Raw genomic sequence first — 22,958 nt, forward strand, 5'->3', positions numbered from 1 at the left:
GAAAAATAACTCTTTTTGAGTTTGATTAATACAATACTGTATTTACAAGATTACAACTCTACTTTTATAATCAGAACTGAAACAGGATACATCAACTTCTACTGATTGTCTATGAAGCCTCTACTAGTACTGACTGTAGGTAGCCGGGTCATGACTTCCGACTATCCCAACTCAATACGACTGAATAAAGAAAATACAACATTATTAGTTCTGCATAACTGACCCAAACCCTTAATCAAAAGGACTCATCACCTGCTGCCTGGATACCACGATTTGACTGGATCTGAAGATGTACACTTACCTTATACCTACATTCCGAGAAAATATAGCCCACATACGAATATGTGGGTCAGTACCATGAAAACATACCGAGCATATGGGGATGCAATGCATATATAAAATAATATCTTAATATCATCACAGTTTATAAAAATTATGCATGCTGATATAAATGACTCACTTAGCTCGAATTAAAATTATCATAATCATAAGAGAGTAAAATATATCGGGTGAAACATGTGAGTCATCATAATAAATCTCAATTCACTTCCATCTTGATTCCAAATCATCAAAGCAATCAAATCTCATAATAGTTCTCTTTGGAATATATGTTCATTAAATCTTTCGAAAACAATGAATTTCTCAAACTCAGTCTTTCAAACAAATATGTTTTCATCTCAGATAGAAGAATAAGACTTTTCATATTAGATAGGAGAATACACACACACATTGGGAGTCTCTTACAACCGACATAAACCATGTGAGCTACATGGAGTCCAACGTTTAACCCATGTTGGGGAGAGCTGTCCTATCCTTGCCATCTGAGCAGGACCTTAAATCATCAATCCAAACACTAGTGATCACTATATAAATCAACCTCATGCTCACATCCTACGGGGGTACGTAGTTCTAGGGAAGTACCAAAATAGCTATACCTCCCGCTCGGTGCTAAAGACTACTCTCGTACTTAGCTCAGATCTTTTCAAAAGAAAATCCACTAATAAACAGTTAAAAAATATACAACGGGAGCGATCTTGCTACCCTTTTCATAATAATCAATAAAAGTAGATTTCTTTTCTCATCTCGAGTTCAAAAACACCCCTTTTTATGACCGAAAGGTCAAAGCTTCTTCATCATCTCAAATTATTCAAACTCAAGGTGTTTATAAAATATGATTTCTCAAAAACTACAATCTCAAATAGAGTTTAAAACTCATGTCTCAAAATCACATTAAAACTTATCAAGATTCAAGCTTTACATAATAAACATGTATAAATCCCTTCAAAATCTGGAAAATTCAGTTATAAGGCACAAAATATCATCATTCTCATATAATTCCGCTTCTAAAATATCAAAAATATCATAATCTCATGATAGTCAATATAGGATATAAGTTCATGCTTCAAATTCATAGTAAAACATATGAAATCCATAACTTCGTAAAAGAAAGTATTTTTGGTCACAAGAACGAAAGAGTGTTCTTGTTGAAAAAACCCCACATACCTTAAGCTGAAGCTTTGAATGACTTTTCGAATGACGTAATTCTATTCACGAACTTTTGGGTGTCACTCGTAGCCGTCGTAACGGGGATTCCGAATATGTTAAAATTATAGAATTCTCACGATTGAATCTCTAGCTATTGGGGTTTTTATGTTGAAACCCTAAAGGTTGTTCTTGGTGATTTTGAGAGAAATTAAACTTATTTTGATGTTGTGGGAGTTTAATCTCGTGTTATACACCTATATAAGGGTGTTTTTGGCACTTGAAAGTGAGGTATGTGGCGCACAACCCATGGCAGACCTTAAGGTGTGCGTCGCACACCTTATGATAGACATTTAAGTGTGCCTCGCACTCCCAATCGCACACATTTGATTGGGCGGTGCATTGCCCATCGCACACCCTTATTGACTCTCACGAAAATGGGCATAATTCGTCAGATCTGGTGTTTAATAATTATATTTTTTAAAATATAAAAAAAGGTTTATATATTAATATAGTCAAAAGATATGTGTGTCTGTTGGTTTCTCATAAAAAGAATTTTTATATTAATATAGTAAAAGAATATATATGTGCCTGTTGGTTTCCCAAAAATACTAGTATATACCAATCCTAATTGAAAAAGTAACTAAAAGTTATCTGAAGAGTTAAAAGTAGATTTTTAGAATATTTTATAACTTTATATTTATAATATTTAATTTTTTAGCCAAATTCCTGCATCCGTATCCTTACTCGAGTTTGCACTTTTGAATCTTAAAATTTAAAATTTTAACGAATTCGACTCTCGGATCTGCACCCGTCTCGAATATCTACACCCGAATCTATGCAACTTAACCTAGGAGATACATGAATTAAGGATTTCCTCTAATCTATTCTCCTAGAATAACAAAATATGATATCACATATTTACAGCAACATATTGCAATCATATCTTCCTAATCAATTGTGGAGCAGATTAGAATCAAATCTGCCTGCTTATCGGTGGAGCAAATTATGACAAAATCTGTCAACTCATTCGACACCCTTATTTTGAAATCTTAAATAGAGATGAAAAATGGAACAAAACTAGAAGCCTAAATGGAAGTGATATAGACCTCTTAGGGGAGAATTAGGACCTCTTCGAGCTGTCTAATCTTTCTGGCATTCTTCAAAGCGGATCCTAAATGGTATTGGATATTGGGTTCACCTAAAGGATACATTGATTCTTTGATTAGCATGTTGTACCATTTAATTCTCTTATATACTATCTGTATCTTTTATGCATATGTAGTCCTCTTCCTATTTTCAAAAATTCTGTCTTTTCTCTTCCTTTTAGATATCACATATAAGGTTATTGCGAAGATGCTCAAGAGGAATGTTGCTGTGAAGAATGTGATAAGGGAAAGCGAGTAATGTCTTCATCACGTGGACTAGAAAATGAGTGTTCGGGATCCAAGTTACATGCTCCTACAAAGGTTTTTTAGAGTTTCGTGCCACCAAAGTAATGTGGTAAGTTTCTTTGTGGCCATTTATTAGCTGGGAAAAGGGGGAAAACAAGATACCGACCTATTGAAGAAGCTCTTGGCCTTTCTTCAGGCACCAAGTGTCACACCCCTTTTTTAACTCCAAAAAAGTTATCGTTTTAAAGTTCGACAGGGTTTTTATTATCAAAGTGACAAAAGATGAAAAATTATTTTGAAAAAAACTTTTTATATTCAAAACTCAGAGTCGCCACTTGGCATAATACGGTGTGCCAAGTCACCTTTGAAAATTCTTTCCAAAATGGTTTTGACTCTATAACTGATCCGCGAATAGGGATTCCGACTAAGGAATTCTATTGACCGAGGGGAAGGTATTAGGCACCCCTCGGTCCCGTGGTTCGACCACGATCGCTTGGCAGAGCGTATTGGCTAATTTAACACTACGAATGTATAAACCACACAAAACACATAAACAAACATCAAACAACAATCCAAAACCGAAATAATAATGTTCAGTCCAATTATACAGTCCAAAATAGGAAAATACGAGAAAAGAAATCCTATTCTATCCTACGCTAACCTACCTACGCTCCTGTGCTTTACCCGATGCCTCAAGCCTTCCTCACGAATGTCTTTCGCCAACATAATACGTCGGGGCATTTCCCGGAAAATAGACACAAATCCTTGGGGTATTCCCCAGCCTAATAGTACATTTTAATCAAACACGATAAATTATAAAATATTCAACACACATTCCACATTCTAACATTCAATAAGACACATAATCCGAAATTTGCCTACCCGAAAATACATTAGCCTATCCATTTCAACATATCATAATTCCATCATGTTCCATATCAACAATCAAACAAAATTAATCCTAATCTACTCTTTTCATTAAATTTTCAATTTCCTCCCCCAACTTCTTTTTTATCAATCACGCCATACAAACTAATCAAATTCATTCCACAAACAACCAAAGTCACGTCATCAAGCACATGGTCATAACATCAACAACATCGAGCATTCATAATCACCCAACACATAGTCATGGTGGATTCAACAAATTAAAATATAGAAGAGGCAATGGGTTAAAGAAATGGACCTTTTGATATTACGTTGATAACAGTGTTTAAGAAAACCAGATCCGAAAGCCCGAATAACACCTCAATGACGATCAAGCTCTAAACTCGGTATTTCAAAATAGAAACCCGCTACTGACCTCAATAAATCGATAGAGACGGAACGCACTACGAATCCCAGAATAGTACGAAGACGAAAGAATTGTGTGGAAAACAGCAGAACAAACCCGACCTATACGCAAAACAAGACGTAGAAACTGATTCAAAACTGGACCAGTTTTAGTGAGGAATCCACTGCTGGTCCATGTTTTCCGGACAAAACTTAACGTTTTTGGCCAAATTCCCTTAAAAATCTCAGAAAATATTGAAGAAATTTGGACTCTTCGTGAGCTGGTTAACCGGATGAAGAACTAAAATCAATTTCGATGAAAGTTTTACACCGAAAAAAGGTTGGTGAAGGATCAAACCTCGCACCAATCCCCTCTTCCCGATCACTCTCTATCTTCTCGGTCTCCCTCTATAGCTCTCTCTTCGTGACTCTTTTTTTCTCGTCCCCCTGTGTGTGTGCGTTTCTTACGAAGAAAAGGAAAAATCGTCTATGTTTCCCTGGTGTATCCGTGTTTTTGGGTGGGTTAGTGTAGAAGATATGGATGATGATGATGTGGGTTCTCTGTGTGTATGTGTGCTCTCTGTTCATGAAGTTGGTGAGGTGAGTGTTGTATATCTGAGTGACTGTGTATCCTCAATGGTACTGTGTGAATATTGTCTATATTGTTTTAATTCCCTGTGAATGGATTTTTGGTGACTTTTACTGTGTGGGTCCCCCTGAGGTGTTTGTGCCTATTTTTGTGAATTCTCTTTCCAGGTGTCCTCATTCTGTTAAGGTGAAAAATGGGTAAAACATGACAAAGAGGGGTGGGGCTAGGGGTAGGGTAGGCGAGTAGGGGTAGGTTGTTAGGATGATTAAAATAAGATAAAATTTGTTAGGGAGTTTGTAATTTTTGTGTTTTTATGGGGTATAATCACATGGGTGAGGGTATGTAGTAAGGTGAGCTAAAAATGGAAAAAAATCAATTTTGAGAAGGAGAAAATTAGGTGTATACAACATGCCCCCTTTGAATGTAAACACAAAGTATTTTCAGACAAAGAAGTAGACAATGAGACAGAATTTTGTTCCGACCATTATTCAAAGAGAATGAGACATAAGGAAGGAGTGAAACCGAGTCTACATCAGGACATCCTAACTACCCAAGTTATGAAGAAATTGAGTCCCAGGTATCTCAAAGAGTTGGAAGAAGAGGGACTATATCGAGTTGGAAAGTCGACTGAGATTTCATCGAGGTTCCAGTCGCGGCTCTGTTATTACATTAAAAAATGAAAAATTACAAGATTTAAAAAGATAAATAAAATTACAAAAGTCCTATCTATGCAGCTTCTTTTGAACTCTTGACTTGAGTTTCATTACCCTATTCTTCAGGCGGGTTCCTGAGTTGCAATTTTTCAATTTGTTGCTTGGCTTTCAATTGTTTCTCCTTGTTGCTTGACTTTCCATTTATTCGCCTTGTGCTTCTAGCGGGCTCCAATGTTAAGGAAGTACGTCTCCTTACAAATGCATCTTGAATTACCTAAATAAGGAAGTGCGTCTCCTTACAGATGTTGCTTGAATTACCAAAACAAGGAAGTGCATCTCCTTACAAATGTCGGTTGAATTACCCAAACAAGGAAGTGTGTCTCCTTACAAATGCTACTTGAATTACCAAAATAAGGAAGTGTGTATCCTTACCAATGCTACTTGAATTACCAAAACAAGGAAATGCATCTCCTAAGAAATGTCTCTTGAATTATCCAAACAAGAAAGTGCGTCTCCTTACAAATGCCGCTTCAATTATCCAGACGAGGAAATGTGTCTCCTTACAAATGTCTCTTGAATTATACAGACAAGGAAATGCGTCTCCTTGATCTCCTTACAAATATCTCATGAATTAACCAAACAAGGAAGTGCGTCTCCTTACAAATGTTGCTTGAATTATCCAAACAAGGAAGTGTGTCTCCTCACCAATGTCGCTTGAATTACCCAAACAAGGAAGTACTTCTCCTCACAAATGTCACTTGAATTGCCCAAATGAGGAAGTGTGTCTCCTCACGAATGCTGCTTGAATTGCCCAAACAGGGGAGTGCGACCCCTTACAAATGTTGCTTGAATTAACTAAACAAGGAAGTACGTCTCCTTACAAATGTTTCTTGAATTATCCAAACAAGGAAGTGCGTCTCCTTACAAATGTCGCTTGAATTACCAAAATAAGGAAGTGCATCTCCTTACAAATACTGCTGGAATTACCAAACAAGGAAGTGCGTCTCGTTACAAATGTCTCTTGAATTATCCAAACAAGGAAGTGTGTCTCCTAGAGATATTGGATGATGAGTTTTACCATGATTTTGATTACCAAACCTGTTCAATAATATTATCTCCTGCATTTGTGGAAGTGAGGCATTGTAACTTTTGATGTTTGGGCTTTGAAATCCTTGATTCGAAGGTAACATATGTTCCTGTTTCATACAAAGAAAACTTGTTAGTTTAAAAACATGGTGGCTAGTTTATGGCTTTGGCTTTCGTGGCAATCTCTCTTTCCCTCTTCACATTTTACCTTGCTTTCGACCATTAGCATATGACACCGACTTACTGCATCATTGATCCAAACTCAGATTATTAAGAGTAACTCTAAAACAAACACCATATCTCTGCTTTGCCATGCTTCTCATATAAATCCTTTCAACCTTGGTATTTCCATGAGTTGCCAGATTTGTCCGTTGACAAAAATTTCTGCATGTCTTATTTCGGTTCATAATCATGTCTCTTTCATGTGTTGGCCTTTTGTCTTGCTTTGCACAATTGAAGAAGCTGGTAGCCAATTTTGAAATCTTTTCTCACTTATTTTGATATGGACTTGACTCAAAGACAAGAGAAAAATGACGATGACTTTTATTTGGACAACTGACTCAAGAAAACAAAATAAAAACAAAAGAAGAAAGAAAAGACAATGAATGTCCCCATTTGAAACAAATAAATGAAAAATTTATCTAGAAATGACAATCAACTCTAATGATTATGCCATGCATTTTGGATTAAGCTGCCTGATCTTTCCATCTAAACTTTCTACCAATTGTTGTTGAGTTAATGGCCATGAAACTGAGTTATTTCTATAGGTCAATTGCATTTAAGATCTCATTCGGCTAGTGACACCTTGAAGGTTTTTTACCAACAAGCCTCTCTCATTCTCTTTTTCTCAGTTCACCATTGTCTTATGGTGTTTGCGAGGGTTTTTCACTAATGAGACTCTTATTTTCATTTTTTTGAACTCATAGTCGTCTTACAGTGCCCATGAGGGTTTTCACCGATAAGACTCTCATTTTTATCTCTCTCATCTTACCATCACCTTATGGTGCCCGTGAGTATTTTCACCAATAAGACTCTCATTTTTATTTCTCTCCTGATTCCTTATGCTGAGGAAGACAAGTAGTTCCCAAAATACGTCATCATATCCCTTGCATGCTTAGCCTTAGCATTCTCAAAGATTGATCTGAAGGTCTTTCAGTGGATGTACCTTGTCTTTTGGATAGGGTTAGAAAGAAAGGATGACATGAGGCTCAAACGACACTTGGAGTGGGGTAGGATTTACAACTTTTGGACTCGACTCAAACAATGAGGATTAGCTCATGCCCCAGTTTCTTTTGGCTGGGTAACTCTAAATTATTTATTTGGTTGGATCAAGCCCAAAGCAGGGCAGCCTACGTATCTCACCCCCAAGAGGGGAGAATCAGGTCACGTGTAGTTCTGGCAGCTTGTTCTTTTGATTGATTATGATTTTTGTTTCTTTTTTTTTCTTCTCTTTGGGATTTTTTTCTGACCTTATTTTGACACTCTTTTCTTTTCTTTCCTTTTGAACACATTTTTTTTTCAACACTTTTCTTTTGAGTTTTACTAACTCTATCTTGATTCCAAAAGAGGGGTATGAAAGAAAATAGGACTAAAGCTCAAATGGGGTAAACAAAGGATGATACAATGTTTGGATAGCAGAATAAAATGCCTTCTTCATATCAATCCTTAAAAATGCAAGTACATATCATGCAATATGGAAGTGAAAGATGAAGATCATTTGTGACATCTTTTGCAGCATTAACTTTGACTGAGTCTATGCGTCACTATTTCTTCTGCGCTTTTCTAGCATACAACTCCACTTTTATTGCATATTCCTCACATTGAATGACTCATGATTTTGTGGAGCTAATTTTCATTCTGTTCACGCAGTCACTATTTGACCTAATTGAGACATGTCTTTCAATTGATGACCAAGTTATTCTTGTGATTCTCAAAATAAGTGCCTTAATTTTCAAAGAATTCTTCAACTTGTCACCAAATATCTCAGCACTCTACCTATTTCCTCAGATGTTCTCTTTTACTAACTCAAACCTCCGATTCAATGTTCATACTTAAACTGGATTTCAAGATCTGGGTGAAAATTCCGCTAGCATGTCATTTCACTATAATCAACATAAAATGTGCTATGTAAAGAAAACAAACAAACAACACAAATTTAAAATGCACAGGAAAAAGGTACACTCCATTTAATTAGAATAAAAAATAGGGTTTGAACATAACGACAAAGGGACAAAACAAGATGATCCCGAAGTACAACCCTGAAATAATTCGGACAACAGAAAATAAAACAAAACACACTATCAGACCTCTTTCTAGTAGGGAGAGGGGTAACTTCTCAATTGCTCAGCCTGATATCTTAGCCACTGGTTTGCATATCAGCATGACTAGAGCTTTCCTCACTGTCAATGGTCTGCACCATAATTGATTTATCTTGAATCATCATTTCTATTTCTCTTTTTAAAGAATGACAATCTTCAATACTGTGACCCTGGGCATCAGAATGATACGCATATCGTGCATTAGCATTAAAACTTCTTGAATGTGGGTCAGGAGTATACCCAAGGAGAGGAGTGATCATGCCTTGCTGTACCAATCTCTGGAGTAAAATGGCGTACGACTCTCCAATTGGTGTGAAGCTATCTCTTGACTTCTGCCTCATTTCATTGTTTGGCTTGGATCAAAAATCGGACATAGAAGGGCTTTGGTATGTTTGTGGAGTTTGAGGATGACTCTGAAGAGTGGTTGCACGCGATTGTAGGTAAGAAGGAAATTGACCATAGAATTGTGCTTTGTATATTGGATATGTAGGTGGGGGAATACAATATAATGGATTTTGGGAAAGGTTTTGTGTAGCTTGGGCATAAGCTTGGGTTTGAGCCTGTGGGTAACGATGGTTTGATCCTCTTGCAATGGAATATGCATCTTCCTCATACTTTTTCCCTCTGACACTTCTCGAACATTTTTGAATTGCTTGAGTAGTCGCTTTCAATGTAGCAAAAGTCACAATGCGGCCGGTCTTAATTCCATCCTTTATCATATCTCCCATTTTGAGGACCTCAATAAATGGCTTGCCTAATGCAGGTAACAAGTATTGATAATATGTTTCATCCTGTGCTTGAATAAATACCTCCACTATCTTACTTTCTTTCATTGACGGTTTCACCATAGCAGCTTGTTCACGCCCTCTAATCGCATACTCTCTGAAAGTCTTAGTACTTTGTTTCTTCATGTCAGTTAGGGATTTCTTATCAGGAATCAACTCCACATTGTATTGGAATTGTTGCACAAATTCATTAGCTAGGTCATCCCAACTAATCCACTTGTTGATGTCTTGGTCAACAAACCATTCCGAAGCTAGGCGTGAAAGACTCTCACCGAAATATGCCATGAGTAATTCTTCCTTCCCCCCAGCACGACTTAGTTGGTTGCAATAACGTATCAAATGTGCTATAGGATCGCCATGTCCATCATACTTTTCAAACTTTGGCATTTTAAAACCAAAAGGAAGATGAACCCCTGGAAATATGCGCTGATCTTTATATGAGACACTTTTGTACCCCCAAGTCCCTGGAGGTCTTTCATAGCCAGTTCAAACTTCTCAATTTTCTGGTCATTTTCTCTTGTTCTTCTATTATAACAGGCTTCTCAGTATTAAGAGGAAATTCAGGCGGGTGAGTATAGCCATAAGGATTAGTCAACTTAAATGTGGGCTCAATAGAATGATGTTGATTAGCAAAAATATTCAATACAGGCTCTCTCTCAGAGTGGGGAGGCATAACTTGTGGATAAACCTCAAAAGTTGGAGCTTTGGGTGGGGGTTGTGCTGCAAAAACATGAACAGTGGGTGGAGCCGAGCATGTGGTAGTTTTGGTTTGAGGAGTGAGGAAATGAATAGTGGAAGTATTTGGATAGTGTTGCCTCGGAGTAGATCCTGATGCATGTTCTAACGTGTCAAAAACAATAGGAAATGGTGCATGTGACACTGGAGGCAAGTTTGAAAGATATTCCAGATTATTAGTGGAACATGGAGGAGGCAGGAACCTATTTGCCCAAGCTCGATGCATTTCTATCATTTATTGCCTTAATTTCCGAATCTCTTCATTATCTTCTAAATTCTCATTTCCCGAACTCCTTATCTGATTAGTGACCACAACCTCAATATTCCTGTTTGCCATAACTTTCTGTTCGACTTGGTCCAATATGGAGGATCATCCAAAATGCCACAAATCAACCACCTTAAACTAACCGGACAAGAGATAGCAAATGCGTTAGAGTTCAACACTTTCTCAAAACCTTTTTCTTTTGCCTTTTCCTTTGAAAAGATCACTGAACCCAAGAAGGGTGCCTACGTATCTCACTCCCGAGAGAGGAGAATCAGGTGTGCGTAGTTCGTGAAGTCTTGCCAAAATGGCCAATTAATTCTTTTTTCTTTTTTTTATTTTTCAGAAACTTCAAAAATAACAAATTGTCAAAAGCATTGACGAAAATCTTTTTGCATTTTTCAGGTTTAAACTCCCTATACAAAACGAAACCTATGATTACCAAAGAAAAATCTTTTTAGGTTTTCAATTTTTGAATTTAATACGAAAATGAGACTTGAAGATATTAACAAAAAATCTTTTTGTGATTTTCTTTTAAAGATGTATAGGAAACATCTACTTTAAAGGAAGAGTGAAAAAATTCATTTTTTAGATTTTTTAAATAAGATCCCCGAACCCACAATAGGATGCCTACGTATCTCACTCCCGAGAGAGGAGAATAAGGGGTGCGTAGTTTGTCCAGATAGGACAATTAAGGATTAAATAACCGACTGAACCCTGACTTGAGAGACACAACCACAAACAGAAAATGAAAAACAATAAAATCTTTTTGAGTTTTTAGTTTGAAACTTCACATAAGACTGACACCAACAACTATGAAAGAGAAAAGAAATCTTTTTGGTATTTTCGTTATATGAGATGTACAAAACTCCTACCATTTTTTTTGTATTGTCTTTTATATAAAAAAAACTACTTATTGTAAAGAAAAATCTTTTTGAAGTTTTTGAATTATGAATGTTTACAAAAGAAAAATGTTTTTGATGCTTTTATTTTTTTTTGACAAATGGGTATAAAAGATAAACAAAATCTTTGAATTTTCGTTATTCAAAAAAAAAATGCAAAAGGTAAAAAGAATCATCTTTTTTTGAATTTTTGGGTTGCGAAGAACAAAAGCCATAAAGAACTCTAAAATAAACTACAAAGCTCTCTTTTTAGCTCACCCTTTTCATTTTTTTCCTTTTTTTTTTCAACACTTTCTTGTTTACACACCTTACTTCCAACACATGTTTTCCCCAAATCAGTCCATCAAATGACCACGTTACCCTCAAAGATGCAACATTTAGCACGTTGAGATGCTTTAGGGGGTGTCACCTTTAAAGGGCCAAGTAGGCCCTGCTAGGTCTCAATATGATGCACATAAGCATGACCTAAAGGCTGACCTACGTTGGGGTTTACTAACAAGGCTGTTTGGGGGAGCATATGGTCGATAGTGGCTGCTTTGCTTTCCAACTACTCCATACATCCAACGGCTCCCCCTCCTAAAATAAGGGTGACTCAACTAGAGTTCGTGCGCACGACGTGTACTCTGGGACTTGTTGCAAAAAGAATTGACCCGGGTTATGCACATGATGTCAGATATAAAACGGTAACATATAGGAGGAAAAACTATACGTAGCAAGTAAACACTCAACGATGATAACAATAACACAAACCAAATTTTTATACACCCATAATGTCAAACTAAGCCGATATAACTCCAAAAAATAAGCTCAAATTCTGAAAAAGATTCACCAACAGAGTCGCCAGAGCTGTCACACCTTTTTTTTAACTCCAAAAAAGTTATCGTTTTAAGGTTCTAAAGGGTTTTTATTATCAAAGTAACAAAAGATGAAAAATTATTTCAAAAAGAACTTTTTCTATTCAAAACTCAGAGTCGCCACTTGGCATAATTCGGTGTGCCAAGTCGCCTTTGAAAATCCTTTCCAAAATGCTTTTGACTCTATAACTGATCCGCGAACAGAGATTCTGACTAAGGAATTCTATTGACCGAGGGGAAGGTATTAGGTACCCCTCGGTCCCGTGGTTCAACAACGGTCGCTTGGTAGAGCGTATCGGCTAATTTAAACTACAAATGTATAAACCACACAAAACACATAAATAAACATCAAACAACAATCCAAAACCAAAATAATAATATTCAGTCCAATTATACAGTCCAAAATAGAAAAATGCGAGAAAAGAAATCCTATTCTATCCTACGCTAACCTAACTACGCTCTTGCGCTTTACCTGATGCCTCGGGCCTTCCTCATGAATGTCTTCCACCAACATATTACGTCGGGGCATTTCTCGGAAAATAGACACAAATCCTCGGGGCATTCCCCGATTAAATAGTACATTTTAATCAAACACGATAAATTATAAAACATTCAACACACATTCCACATTCTAACATTCAACAAGACACTTAATCCTAAATTTGCCTACCCGAACCTACATTGGCCTATCCATTTCAACATATCATAATTCCATCACGTTCCATATCAACAATCAAACAGAATTAATCCTAATCTGCTCTTTTTGTTAAAATTTCAATTCCCTCCCCCAACTTTCTTTTTATCAATCACGCTATTAAAACTAATCAAATTCATTCCTCAAACAACCAAAGTCACATCATCAAGCACATAGTCATAACATCAATAACATCGAGCATTCATAATGGGAAAAGACATCATTTCCACCCCATACTACACAAGAAAAGTCTAAGCCACACTTAAATTATATAAGTGACCTATTATACACCTTAACTATATAAAAGTGATATTATTACCTCCCCACGACCCCATTCTAAGGCGCGTGTGTTACACTTATTTTAGGCGCGTCCAGCCTATTAAATAACAAAAGTAAATGGCTAAAAACATTAAGAAAAAAGGCATCGTTTCAACCCCAAACTATAGTCGAAAAGTTGAATCCACACCTAAACTATATGTGTGACTTATTACACACCTTAACTATAAAAAGTGATACTTTTTACTGATGTGGTGCTGATGTGGCAGCGCGTGTAAAACACTACACCACATGTGAGTGGTGGTAGCTTGACAGGGTGTAAATAGTTTCACTTTTTTATAGTTTAGGTGTGCAATAGGTCACTAGTATAGTTTGGTGTATCTTCGACTTTTCGGGTATAGTTTGGGGTGGAAACGATGCCTTTTCCCCATTCATAATCACCCAACACATAGTCATGGTGGTTTCAACAAATTAAAATAGAGAAGAGGCAATGGGTTAAAGAAATGGACCTTTTGATATTACGTTGATAACAGTGTTTAAGAAAACTAGATCCGAAATCCCGAATAGAACCTCAATGACGATCAAGCTCTAAACTCGGTATCGCAAAATAGAAACCCGCTACTGACCCCAATAAATCGGCGGAGATGGAACGCACTATGAATCCCAAAATAGTACGAAGACCAAAGAATTGAGTGGAAAGCAGCAAAACAAACTCGACCCGTACACAAAGCTAGATGCAGAAACTAATTCAAAACTGGACCAATTTCAGTGAGGAATTCACTGCTGGTCCACGTTTTCCAGACAAAACTTAATGTTTTTGGCCAAATTCCCTTCAAAATCTCAGAAAATAATGAAGAAATTTCGAATCTTCGTAAGCTAGTTAATCGGATGAAGAACTAGAATCGATTCCGATGAAAGTTTTACATCGGAAAAAGGTTGGCGAAGGATCGAACCTCTCACCAATCCCCTCTTCCCGATTACTCTCTGTCTTCTCGGTCTCCCTCTATAGCTCTCTCTTCGTGACTCTCTTTTTCTCGTCCCCCTGTGTGTGTGCGTTTCTTACGAAGAAAAGGAAAAATGGTCTATGTTTCCCTGGTGTATCCGTGTTTTTGGGTGGGTTAGTGTAGAAGATATGGATGATGATGATGTGGGTTCTCTGTGTGTATGTGTGCTCTCTGTTCATGAAGCTGGTGAGGTGAGCGTTGTATATCTGAGTGACTGTGTATCCTCAATGGTACTGTGTGAATATTGTCTATATTGTTTTAATTCCCTGTGAATGGATTTTTGGTGACTTTTACTGTGTGGGTCCCCCTGAGGTGTTTGTGCCTATTTTTGTGAATTCTCTTTCCAGGTGTCCTCATTCTGTTAAGGTGAAAAATGGGTAAAACATGACAAAGAGGGGTGGGGCTAGGGGTAGGGTAGGCGAGTAGGGGTAGGTTGTTAGGATGATTAAAATAAGATAAAATTTGTTAGGGAGTTTGTAATTTTTGTATTTTTTTGGGGTATAATCACATGGGTGAGGGTATGTAGTAAGGTGAGCTAAAAATGGAAAAAATTCAATTTGGAGAGGGACAAAATTAGGTGTCTACACCAAGTGTATGAAAACTACTAGCTCCTCAAGAGTTGTGTCCACCAATCATCTAAATGTAAGTGTTCGCCAACATCTCCTAAGATTCATTACTTGTTTTGATCTGTCCTCTTCTTATATCTTTTTTCTTCTAAAATTTCATTTTCTATCATGCTCTAATTAATTTTTTTTTAAGAAAATAACAATGATATGTCTAGAGTTGGTACTATCTTTCAAAATGTTTTCCGTTACACTATCAATATCTGAAAAGCTTTCATAGAAAAATTTATTTACTTACTGTACTTCAATTCAATTGATGTAGCCTTCTTTTTTGGTCCAGATGGTTCTATCATTCTGGAGCATAGGATTTCCAATGCTGTGAATGAGAGTCGAATGATACCCATGACACACCTTTGTGATTCTTCTCAAGATCCTTCCTGGAAGTAAGTAGCCTTCATCATGCGCCTTAATTACTAACATAAGTTAACACAAGGTAAATTAAACTCCAAAAGAGTTCAAATTTCAGCTCATATCTGTCATTGCATGGTAGCTTTTTGGATGGCTCATCTTTGCTAGTAGTCAGCTGACTGATTAATCTTTTCTTTTATGGCAGACCTTTCTTTTATGAAATCCACTGGTCTTTTCCCTATTGATTAGTAATGAAACATATAAGATACTTTTTAGTTAATAACATAATGTTGGTTCCCCAAGGGGATGGCATAGTGGTTAAGACATAGTAGTAACAACTTGGAGATGCTAGGTTTGAATCCAAGCTGCAAAACCAGGTACACCCATTTGGCTAGCCTTGATAGGTAGCATACCTTGTCAATAGGACTGGTTGTAAAATACCGGAAACTGAATCGAAAAATTTGGTAATTGATATTCGGTAATTCAGTTGGTATTTGAGAGTAAAATTTTAACATTTTGGTATCTAGGATTGGGTTTGGTACAAAATATTAAATATCGTTTGGTATTCAATATTTATCGAATACCAAATTTTTTATATATATAATACGATACGTCTAACCAAATACCGCATTGAACCAAAATTTAATTTGCCGATTACGGAATTATTGAATCGATGTTTATAAGTATGATATGTGGTATCTACTCTCAAATACCTATTACCAAATTATCGAACCCGAACTTTCAAAATACCAAACCGAATACTGAATGTCCACCCCCTACTTGTCAATATATGGTATGGCCAAGTTAGACTTTTGCATATGAGCTTAAGAAATTCCCCTTGTAGGATGAACAGGTTGCCCAGTGAATTAGTTGGGGTGCATGGAAGCTGGCAGGAGCTTCATTAGTATCACTGAAAAAATGAATAGAACAATATAGAGTATATTTCCAACTATGGGAAAGTGTTATGGTCATACATAGTTACAAGTCATGATATAATGATAATCTGAATATATATTGATAATCTGAATCTAAATTGATTCCCATTATGGATAAATATCATGAAGATTTTAGGTTACTACCAGAGAAGGATCCATCCATGTTTAGGGGGTTCGGCTGAACCTCCTTCGATGGAAAATATACTATATATGTATGAATAAAATTATTTTTTATGTGGTTATAGTAGGTGTTGAACCCCCTTCGACTAAGTTTTCTTTGAATATTGAACCTCCTTAGTTGAAATTCTGGCTCCACCACTGTTTACTGCCTCTCTATGTCATTGCATTATGGGCCATCTTATGTTTGCAAGTATAGAAAACAAGAAATTGTTGGTAAGTAGGTTATATGGGAGCCATACCTTATTTGTTTTCTATTTTTTTTGGGTTATGTAACTTAATGAGATGTAGAGTGCAAACCATCATACAACTCCATCTGCAACTTTCTCTCTCTCTTTTTTTTTCTGTCCTTGAAACTTGAATAAGTCTTTCGTTATGTGTCAAGAAGCAGAAAACTTTCCATTTGATTATTCTGTAGACCATATACATATATATTGAAGATCATTTTTAACTCGAGGAATTCGCACCATTCAACAGGAGTACAAGTTCTCTTCCCTATAATTATTAATCTTTCTCTAGTTCTTTGCATTATAGGGGAAGTTTTGACATCTTAGGTGCTCTGGATTTTGCACCTGGGTTATTTAATAACCTTATCTATGCTCATCCTCCTTCTAGAGTTAGACGTAACGTGTATGAGTTTTCAAGGTGATTGCCTGATACTCTTAAATTTGAACTTGTTTCATGTGGGGAAAATTAGGAAAGTGCATTCAACGATATTGTTCGTGCAAAGAAGATATAAGACTATATTTCTTTGAAAGTGAGAGAGCAAGCTTAGGTTTTGCCTTATATATCTATCGAAAAAGGGAGAGGGGTTTAAAGTAGAAGGGCACCTTTGCCCAGGAAGGTTTTTACTAGAAATTGATTTGCATTTCCCATTATATGCAGGTCTGAGGATCTATATTGCTCTGGTAGTTTTCTTGTGTATCAAAGATTTGGTGATGAGAACCAGCTCAGCATCATTTATAAGCTTTCTCATCACCGAATCTTTGTTACCCAAGAACTCCACTAGAGCATGATATATCTCAGACCTTCTTAAAATGAGAAATGCAAATTTATTTCTAGTGAAAACCTTCCTGGGTAAGGATGCCACTTCTACTTCACGACCCTTATCCCTTTTCAAATAGACATATATAAGGCAGAAGCTGACCTTTCTTTCTCACTTGCAAGGAAATATAGTCCTGTATCTTCTTTACCCAGAAAATGATTGTTGAATAGACTTGTCCAGATAGCCCCACGTGGTACTAGTTCAAATTTAAGAGCACCAAGAAATAGCCTTGCGAGTTCAAACACCTTACGCCTGACTTTGGAAGGAGGATAAGCCTGGATACAATTATTGATCATCCCAGGAGAATTCAGGAGCACCTTTGATGTCAAAACTTCCCCCGATACATAAAGAGGAAAAGAGTATTAATTATAGGGAAGAAAGCCTATTTTCCAGCTGAATAGTTCCAATTGCACAGATAAAAGAAAGATCTTCAATATATATATATATATATATATATATATATGTATGTATGTATGCTGCAGAATAATTAAAAGGAAACTTTTCTGTTTTTTGATGCTCAGTTTTACCTATGTCAACTTATGTTACTAATTAAAGTATGTGATGAAGGGTATTTACTTCCAGGAATTAGCTAAAGCAGGATCACAAGGGTGTGTCATAATTGGATTAATCAATGGACTCTCATTGGCAGCACCAGGACTCTTAAGCTCACCAAAACCTAAAATGTAGGCTATATCAATTAGATTATATGATAGGAAATGAAATTTTTGATGAATAATGATATAGGAAGAAGACAAATTGAAACAAATAACAAATAGAATAGATTTTGGTGAATAATAATCTTTTGAAGCTTGTACTGTGTTTTTGATTTGTTCCACGATTTTAGTGTTTTTGACATTCTATCTTGGTGAACCTAAAGGCCGTTGCAGTGGGCTCTTCGCAGGAAAAGAATTTGAAGTTTGAGCTCCAAACATGCTAAAACTCCCTCGAGTCCGGATTGCCATAGATTTTGTTGTCACAACTCTTGAGGAGCCAATGATGTTCAGTGGATTTCCCTTTTTATTGAGGCTCGATGGTAGACTAAGTGCTTCTTCAACAGGGAGATACTTCTTTTTCCTAGTACCTCCTTTTCCTAGTTAATACCATGAGAACCAGGAAACTTATTGTTTTTCCTTGGTGGCACAATGCTCTGTCAAATCTTTTCAGAAGCATGTAACTTGGATCCTTTGCCTTTGTCACATGCTTCACAGCACCAACCTTTGGTGCTTCTACACAATAATTCAACACGCAATATCTGAAAGGAAAAGAAAAAGCAGATTTTTTTTTATAATAGAAAGTAACTAAATCAAACAGCTCGGATGGCTATGCTGTATGGAGCGAAGTGTTGGCCAGTTAAGAACTCCCACATCCAAAAGATAAAGGTGGCGGAGATGTGAATGTTGTGATGGATGTGTGGACATATCAGGAAAGATAGGGTAAGGAATAAGATAATTCGGGATAAGGTGGGAGCTGTCTCAGTGGAGGATAAGTTGCTAGAAGCGAGGCTACATTGGTTCGGGCATATGATGAGGAAGGGCCCTGATGCTCCAGTGCGGAGGTGTGAGACTTTGGCTATGTATGGTTTTAGGTGGGCTAGAGGTAGACCAAAAAGATATTGGAGGGAGGTGATTAGGCATGATATGGAGCAATTACAGCTTACAGAGGACATGACCCTTAATAGGAAGGTGTGTAGGATGCTGATTAGGGTAGAGGGTTAGGGGGTGGGAGCACGGAGGTAGTAATAGGGGAGTGATCCTTTGGGTCTAGAGTTTTTGGTTCATATTGTTGGGGATGTAGTTTTTGGGGTTAGTGGTGTTGGGTTTTTTGCATCCCGTACTAGTTTATTATGTACTTATCTTTTGTGTTTGTTATACTGTTAGTTTGTTTTGTGTACCATACTAGTTTGTATCCGCTTACTTTTTGTATTTATTATACTATTATTGGTCCTAATCTGAGGGTCTATCAGAAATAGCTTCTCTACTTCTCTTTAGGTAGTGGGATGGTGTGCGTACACTCTACCCTCCCCAGACCCCACTAAGTGGGAATACACTGGGTATGTTGTTGTAAAAAAACATGCTAATCTCCATGTGTTCATCTTTGGGTCTTCGATTTTTGACTTTTTCGTCTTTCAAGTTAGATGTCCCTACTTTTTATGATCATCGATTACAAACTCTTCGAATTGTGCCCATTTCAGATAGTTCTTCCCATTTAATCGATGAGAAGTTAACTGGAAGGGCATGTGAGAAACATTGCCTCCTTGAGTCATCAGATTTGGAGCTTCCATAGAAAACATTTTGTCTTCCATAAAGATATTCTCCCTGAGAAGCTATTTTGACTCGAGTTATGCACATGATGCCAGATATAAAGCGGTAACACATAAGATAAAAACTGTAAACAAAGAGCACGTAGGCACTCAACAATGAAAAAAAATAATAACACAAAACAACCCAAAGTACGTCTATACACCCATAATGCCAAACTAAGCCGATACAACTCCAAAAATAAGCTCGAATTCTGAAATAGTCCCCAGCAGAGTCGCCAGAGCTGTCACACCCCATTTTTATACCAAAAAGAATTATCTTAAGGTTCTAAAGGTTTTTATTATTAAAGTGACAAAATGAAGATTTGTTTCGAAAAGGACTTTTTATATTCAAAACTCAAAGTCGCCACTTGGCATAATCTGGTGTGCCAAGTCACCTTTGAAAGATCCTTCTCAAAAACGTTTTGACTCTTTAAACTGGTTTGTGAACAGAGATTCCGGCTAAATAATTCTATTGACCGAGGAGAAGGTGTTAGGCACCTCTCGATCCTGTGGTTCAACCACGGTCGCTTGGTAGGGAGTAACGGCTAGTTTGACACTACGAATGTACAAACCACACAAAAAAAAAGTAACAAACAAATCAAACAAAGTTCAAAGCCAATATAATGTCCAGTCCGATTATTACATTACTACAGACCCAAAATAAAAGGTACAGAAATATAAACCTACGCTAACCTACACTAATCCTAAACTACAATCCACCCTATGCTTCGGGCCTTGATCACGAGCCTCCTTTGCGTACATGATACTTTGGGACATTCCCCGGTAAATGAACACAAATACCTCGGGGCATTCCCCGGCCCAATGAATACATCTGAATTAAAAGAAAGCTAACTAGAAAAAATTCCAAATGCAATATTTAAACTTTCCATCAAAATACAAATTCTAAATTTGCCTACCCAAACCTATATTACCTAATCCATCTCAACACATCAAGAATCTATCACATTCCAATAATATTCTTGCTTGTTCCGAATTAAACAAGAAACAAAAATAAAAAAAACCAACGTTAAACTAAATTCACCACCTAAATTATCTTTTAATACCCAATTTCCATAATTCTCAAATCACCATTTCAACAAAGATAAAACCACACACAAATATTCAATTTGAAACACGAAATATCATAAACATTGAAATAAAAGAAGGAAAGAATAGAGTTGGACCTCGATTGAAGCTTTTATTATACCAAAATATGTGATCGAAAGACAAAGCCAAATCCAAAAACTCCCGATTAGAACCTCAATCACGAACTGACCGACCCCAATCAAAGACAACGACCAACCCAAACCCAAATCAAGGTTCTTGAACGGAATCCATGAATGCCGTCACTCAAAACTCAATCGGTGGGAATATTACCTTTTCTGGTGTATTTTTGTTGTCAAAACCGTGACAACAGCGGAGGTGAAGTTTAGTCGTAGGTTATCGAACGATTTTTGATGGGTTGTAGCTGTGGTTGATCGTTGATGGGTGACAAAACAATTATCCGGTGGAGATGGCCGGAATCAGCCCATAATAGGTCGATTTCAATTGTTTGAAGGCTGGTTTTGCCAATTCCAGTGGAGGATTATCCCTTTCCGGTGAGCTTCAGGAAAAGACTTGCCGGTCTCCGATCTCTCCCTCTCGTGGGTGTACACAGCACAAAAAGGAAAAGAAAATGGAGTCCTTCTCCTCTAAAAAATGTCCTGTGTCTATGGTGTGTTCTTCAGTGATTTTCCCCCTGGAATTGTGAGAATGAAGGTGGATGATCCCCTTTTTTCTAGTGTGTATTCATGTATTATGGTTAAAAGGAATAAAAAATATGAGGGTGGGGTGAGTGGGTTAAGTAGGGTAGGTAGGGTAGGGGTAGGGTGTGGATTAGGTGTATAAATTAGTTAGGATAGAATTGAAACAAGATAAAATTTGTTATGAATTTTGTTATTTTTGTTATTTTATAGAGGGATAATTACATTGGTGAGGGTACGGGATAAGGTGAGCTAAAAATGGATAAAATTAACGTTGGGAGGGACAAAATTACGTGTCTACAACATGCCCCCTTTGAATATAAACACGAAATATTTCCAATCAAAGAAGTAGAAAATGAGACAGAATTTTGTCCCAACCATTATTTAAAGAGAATGAAACAAAATGGAGAAGGGAAACCGAGTCTACACCAGGAAATCCTAACAGCCCAAGTTATGAGGGAATCAAGTGACGGGTATCTCAAAAGATTGGAAGGAAGATGGACTATCCCAAGTTGGAGAGTTGAGTGAGGTCCCGTCGATGTTCTGGTCCGAGGCGCTGTTATTACATGATAAATGAAAATTACAAGTTAAAAATAGATAAAATTACACAAATCCTATCTATGCAGCTTCTTTTGGACTCTTGACTTGAGTTTCATCGCCCTATTCTTCAGGCGGACTCCTGATTTGCAATTTCTTCAACTTGTTTCTTGCCTTTCAATTTCCACACCCTGTTCTCCAGATGGATTCCTGACTTGCTATTTCATCAACTTGTTTTTATGCTTTTCAATTTCTACACCCTGTTCTCCAGGTGGGTTCCTGACTTGCTATTTCATCAACTTGTTGCTATGCTTTCAATTTCTTCACCCTGTTCTGTAGGTGGGCTCCTGACTTGCTATTTTTCAATCTGTTTAACTTTTAATTTCTTCAACTTTTTGCTTGGTTTCCATTTATTCACCCTGTGCTTCGGGCATGCTCTTGAAATCACATCAAAACTGAAAAGAAAATTATTCCAACCAAAGAAATGCATTTTTATGAGTTAATTGGAATGACTCGACTAAAAGGTACGTCTTATAGGAATCAGAGAGAATGATTCGACTAAAAGGTACGTCTTATAGAAATCAGAGAGAATGATTTGACTAAAAGGTACGTCTTATAGGAATCAAAGGGAAATAACTCGACTAAAAGGTATGTCTTATAGGAATCAAAGGGAATGACTCGACTAAAAGGTATGTCTTATAGGAATCAAAGGGAATGACTCGACTAGATGGTACGTCTTCTAGGGGTCAAAGGGAATGACTCGACTAAAAGGTACGTCTTATAGGAATCAAGGGAGATGACTCGACTAAAAGATACATCTTATAGGAATCAGAGAATGATTTGACTAAAAGGTATGTCTTATAGGAATCAAAGGGAAATGACTCGACTAAAAGGTATGTCTTATAGGAATCAAAGGAAATGACTCGACTAAAAGCTACGTCTTATA

The 22,958-nt window shown here is 36.9% G+C and overlaps 1 protein-coding gene across 2 annotated transcripts in view; it reads left to right on the forward strand.

Annotated features, from left to right (window-relative positions):
• LOC107862332 overlaps positions 1-22,958 on the forward strand; it is a 43,700-nt gene that overhangs the window by 8,219 nt on the left and 12,523 nt on the right. For both annotated transcript variants that reach the window (XR_007053867.1, XM_047409838.1), the window contains one exon: positions 15,210-15,312. Coding sequence is in view for 1 of the 2 variants with exons in the window: in XM_047409838.1 (XP_047265794.1) it covers positions 15,263-15,312 (50 nt within the window). In the remaining variant the exon portion in view is untranslated. The remainder of the gene's footprint in view (positions 1-15,209; positions 15,313-22,958) is intronic.

Source organism: Capsicum annuum, chromosome 3 (assembly GCF_002878395.1).
Source record: "Capsicum annuum cultivar UCD-10X-F1 chromosome 3, UCD10Xv1.1, whole genome shotgun sequence".
Taxonomy (NCBI): Eukaryota; Viridiplantae; Streptophyta; class Magnoliopsida; order Solanales; family Solanaceae; genus Capsicum; species Capsicum annuum.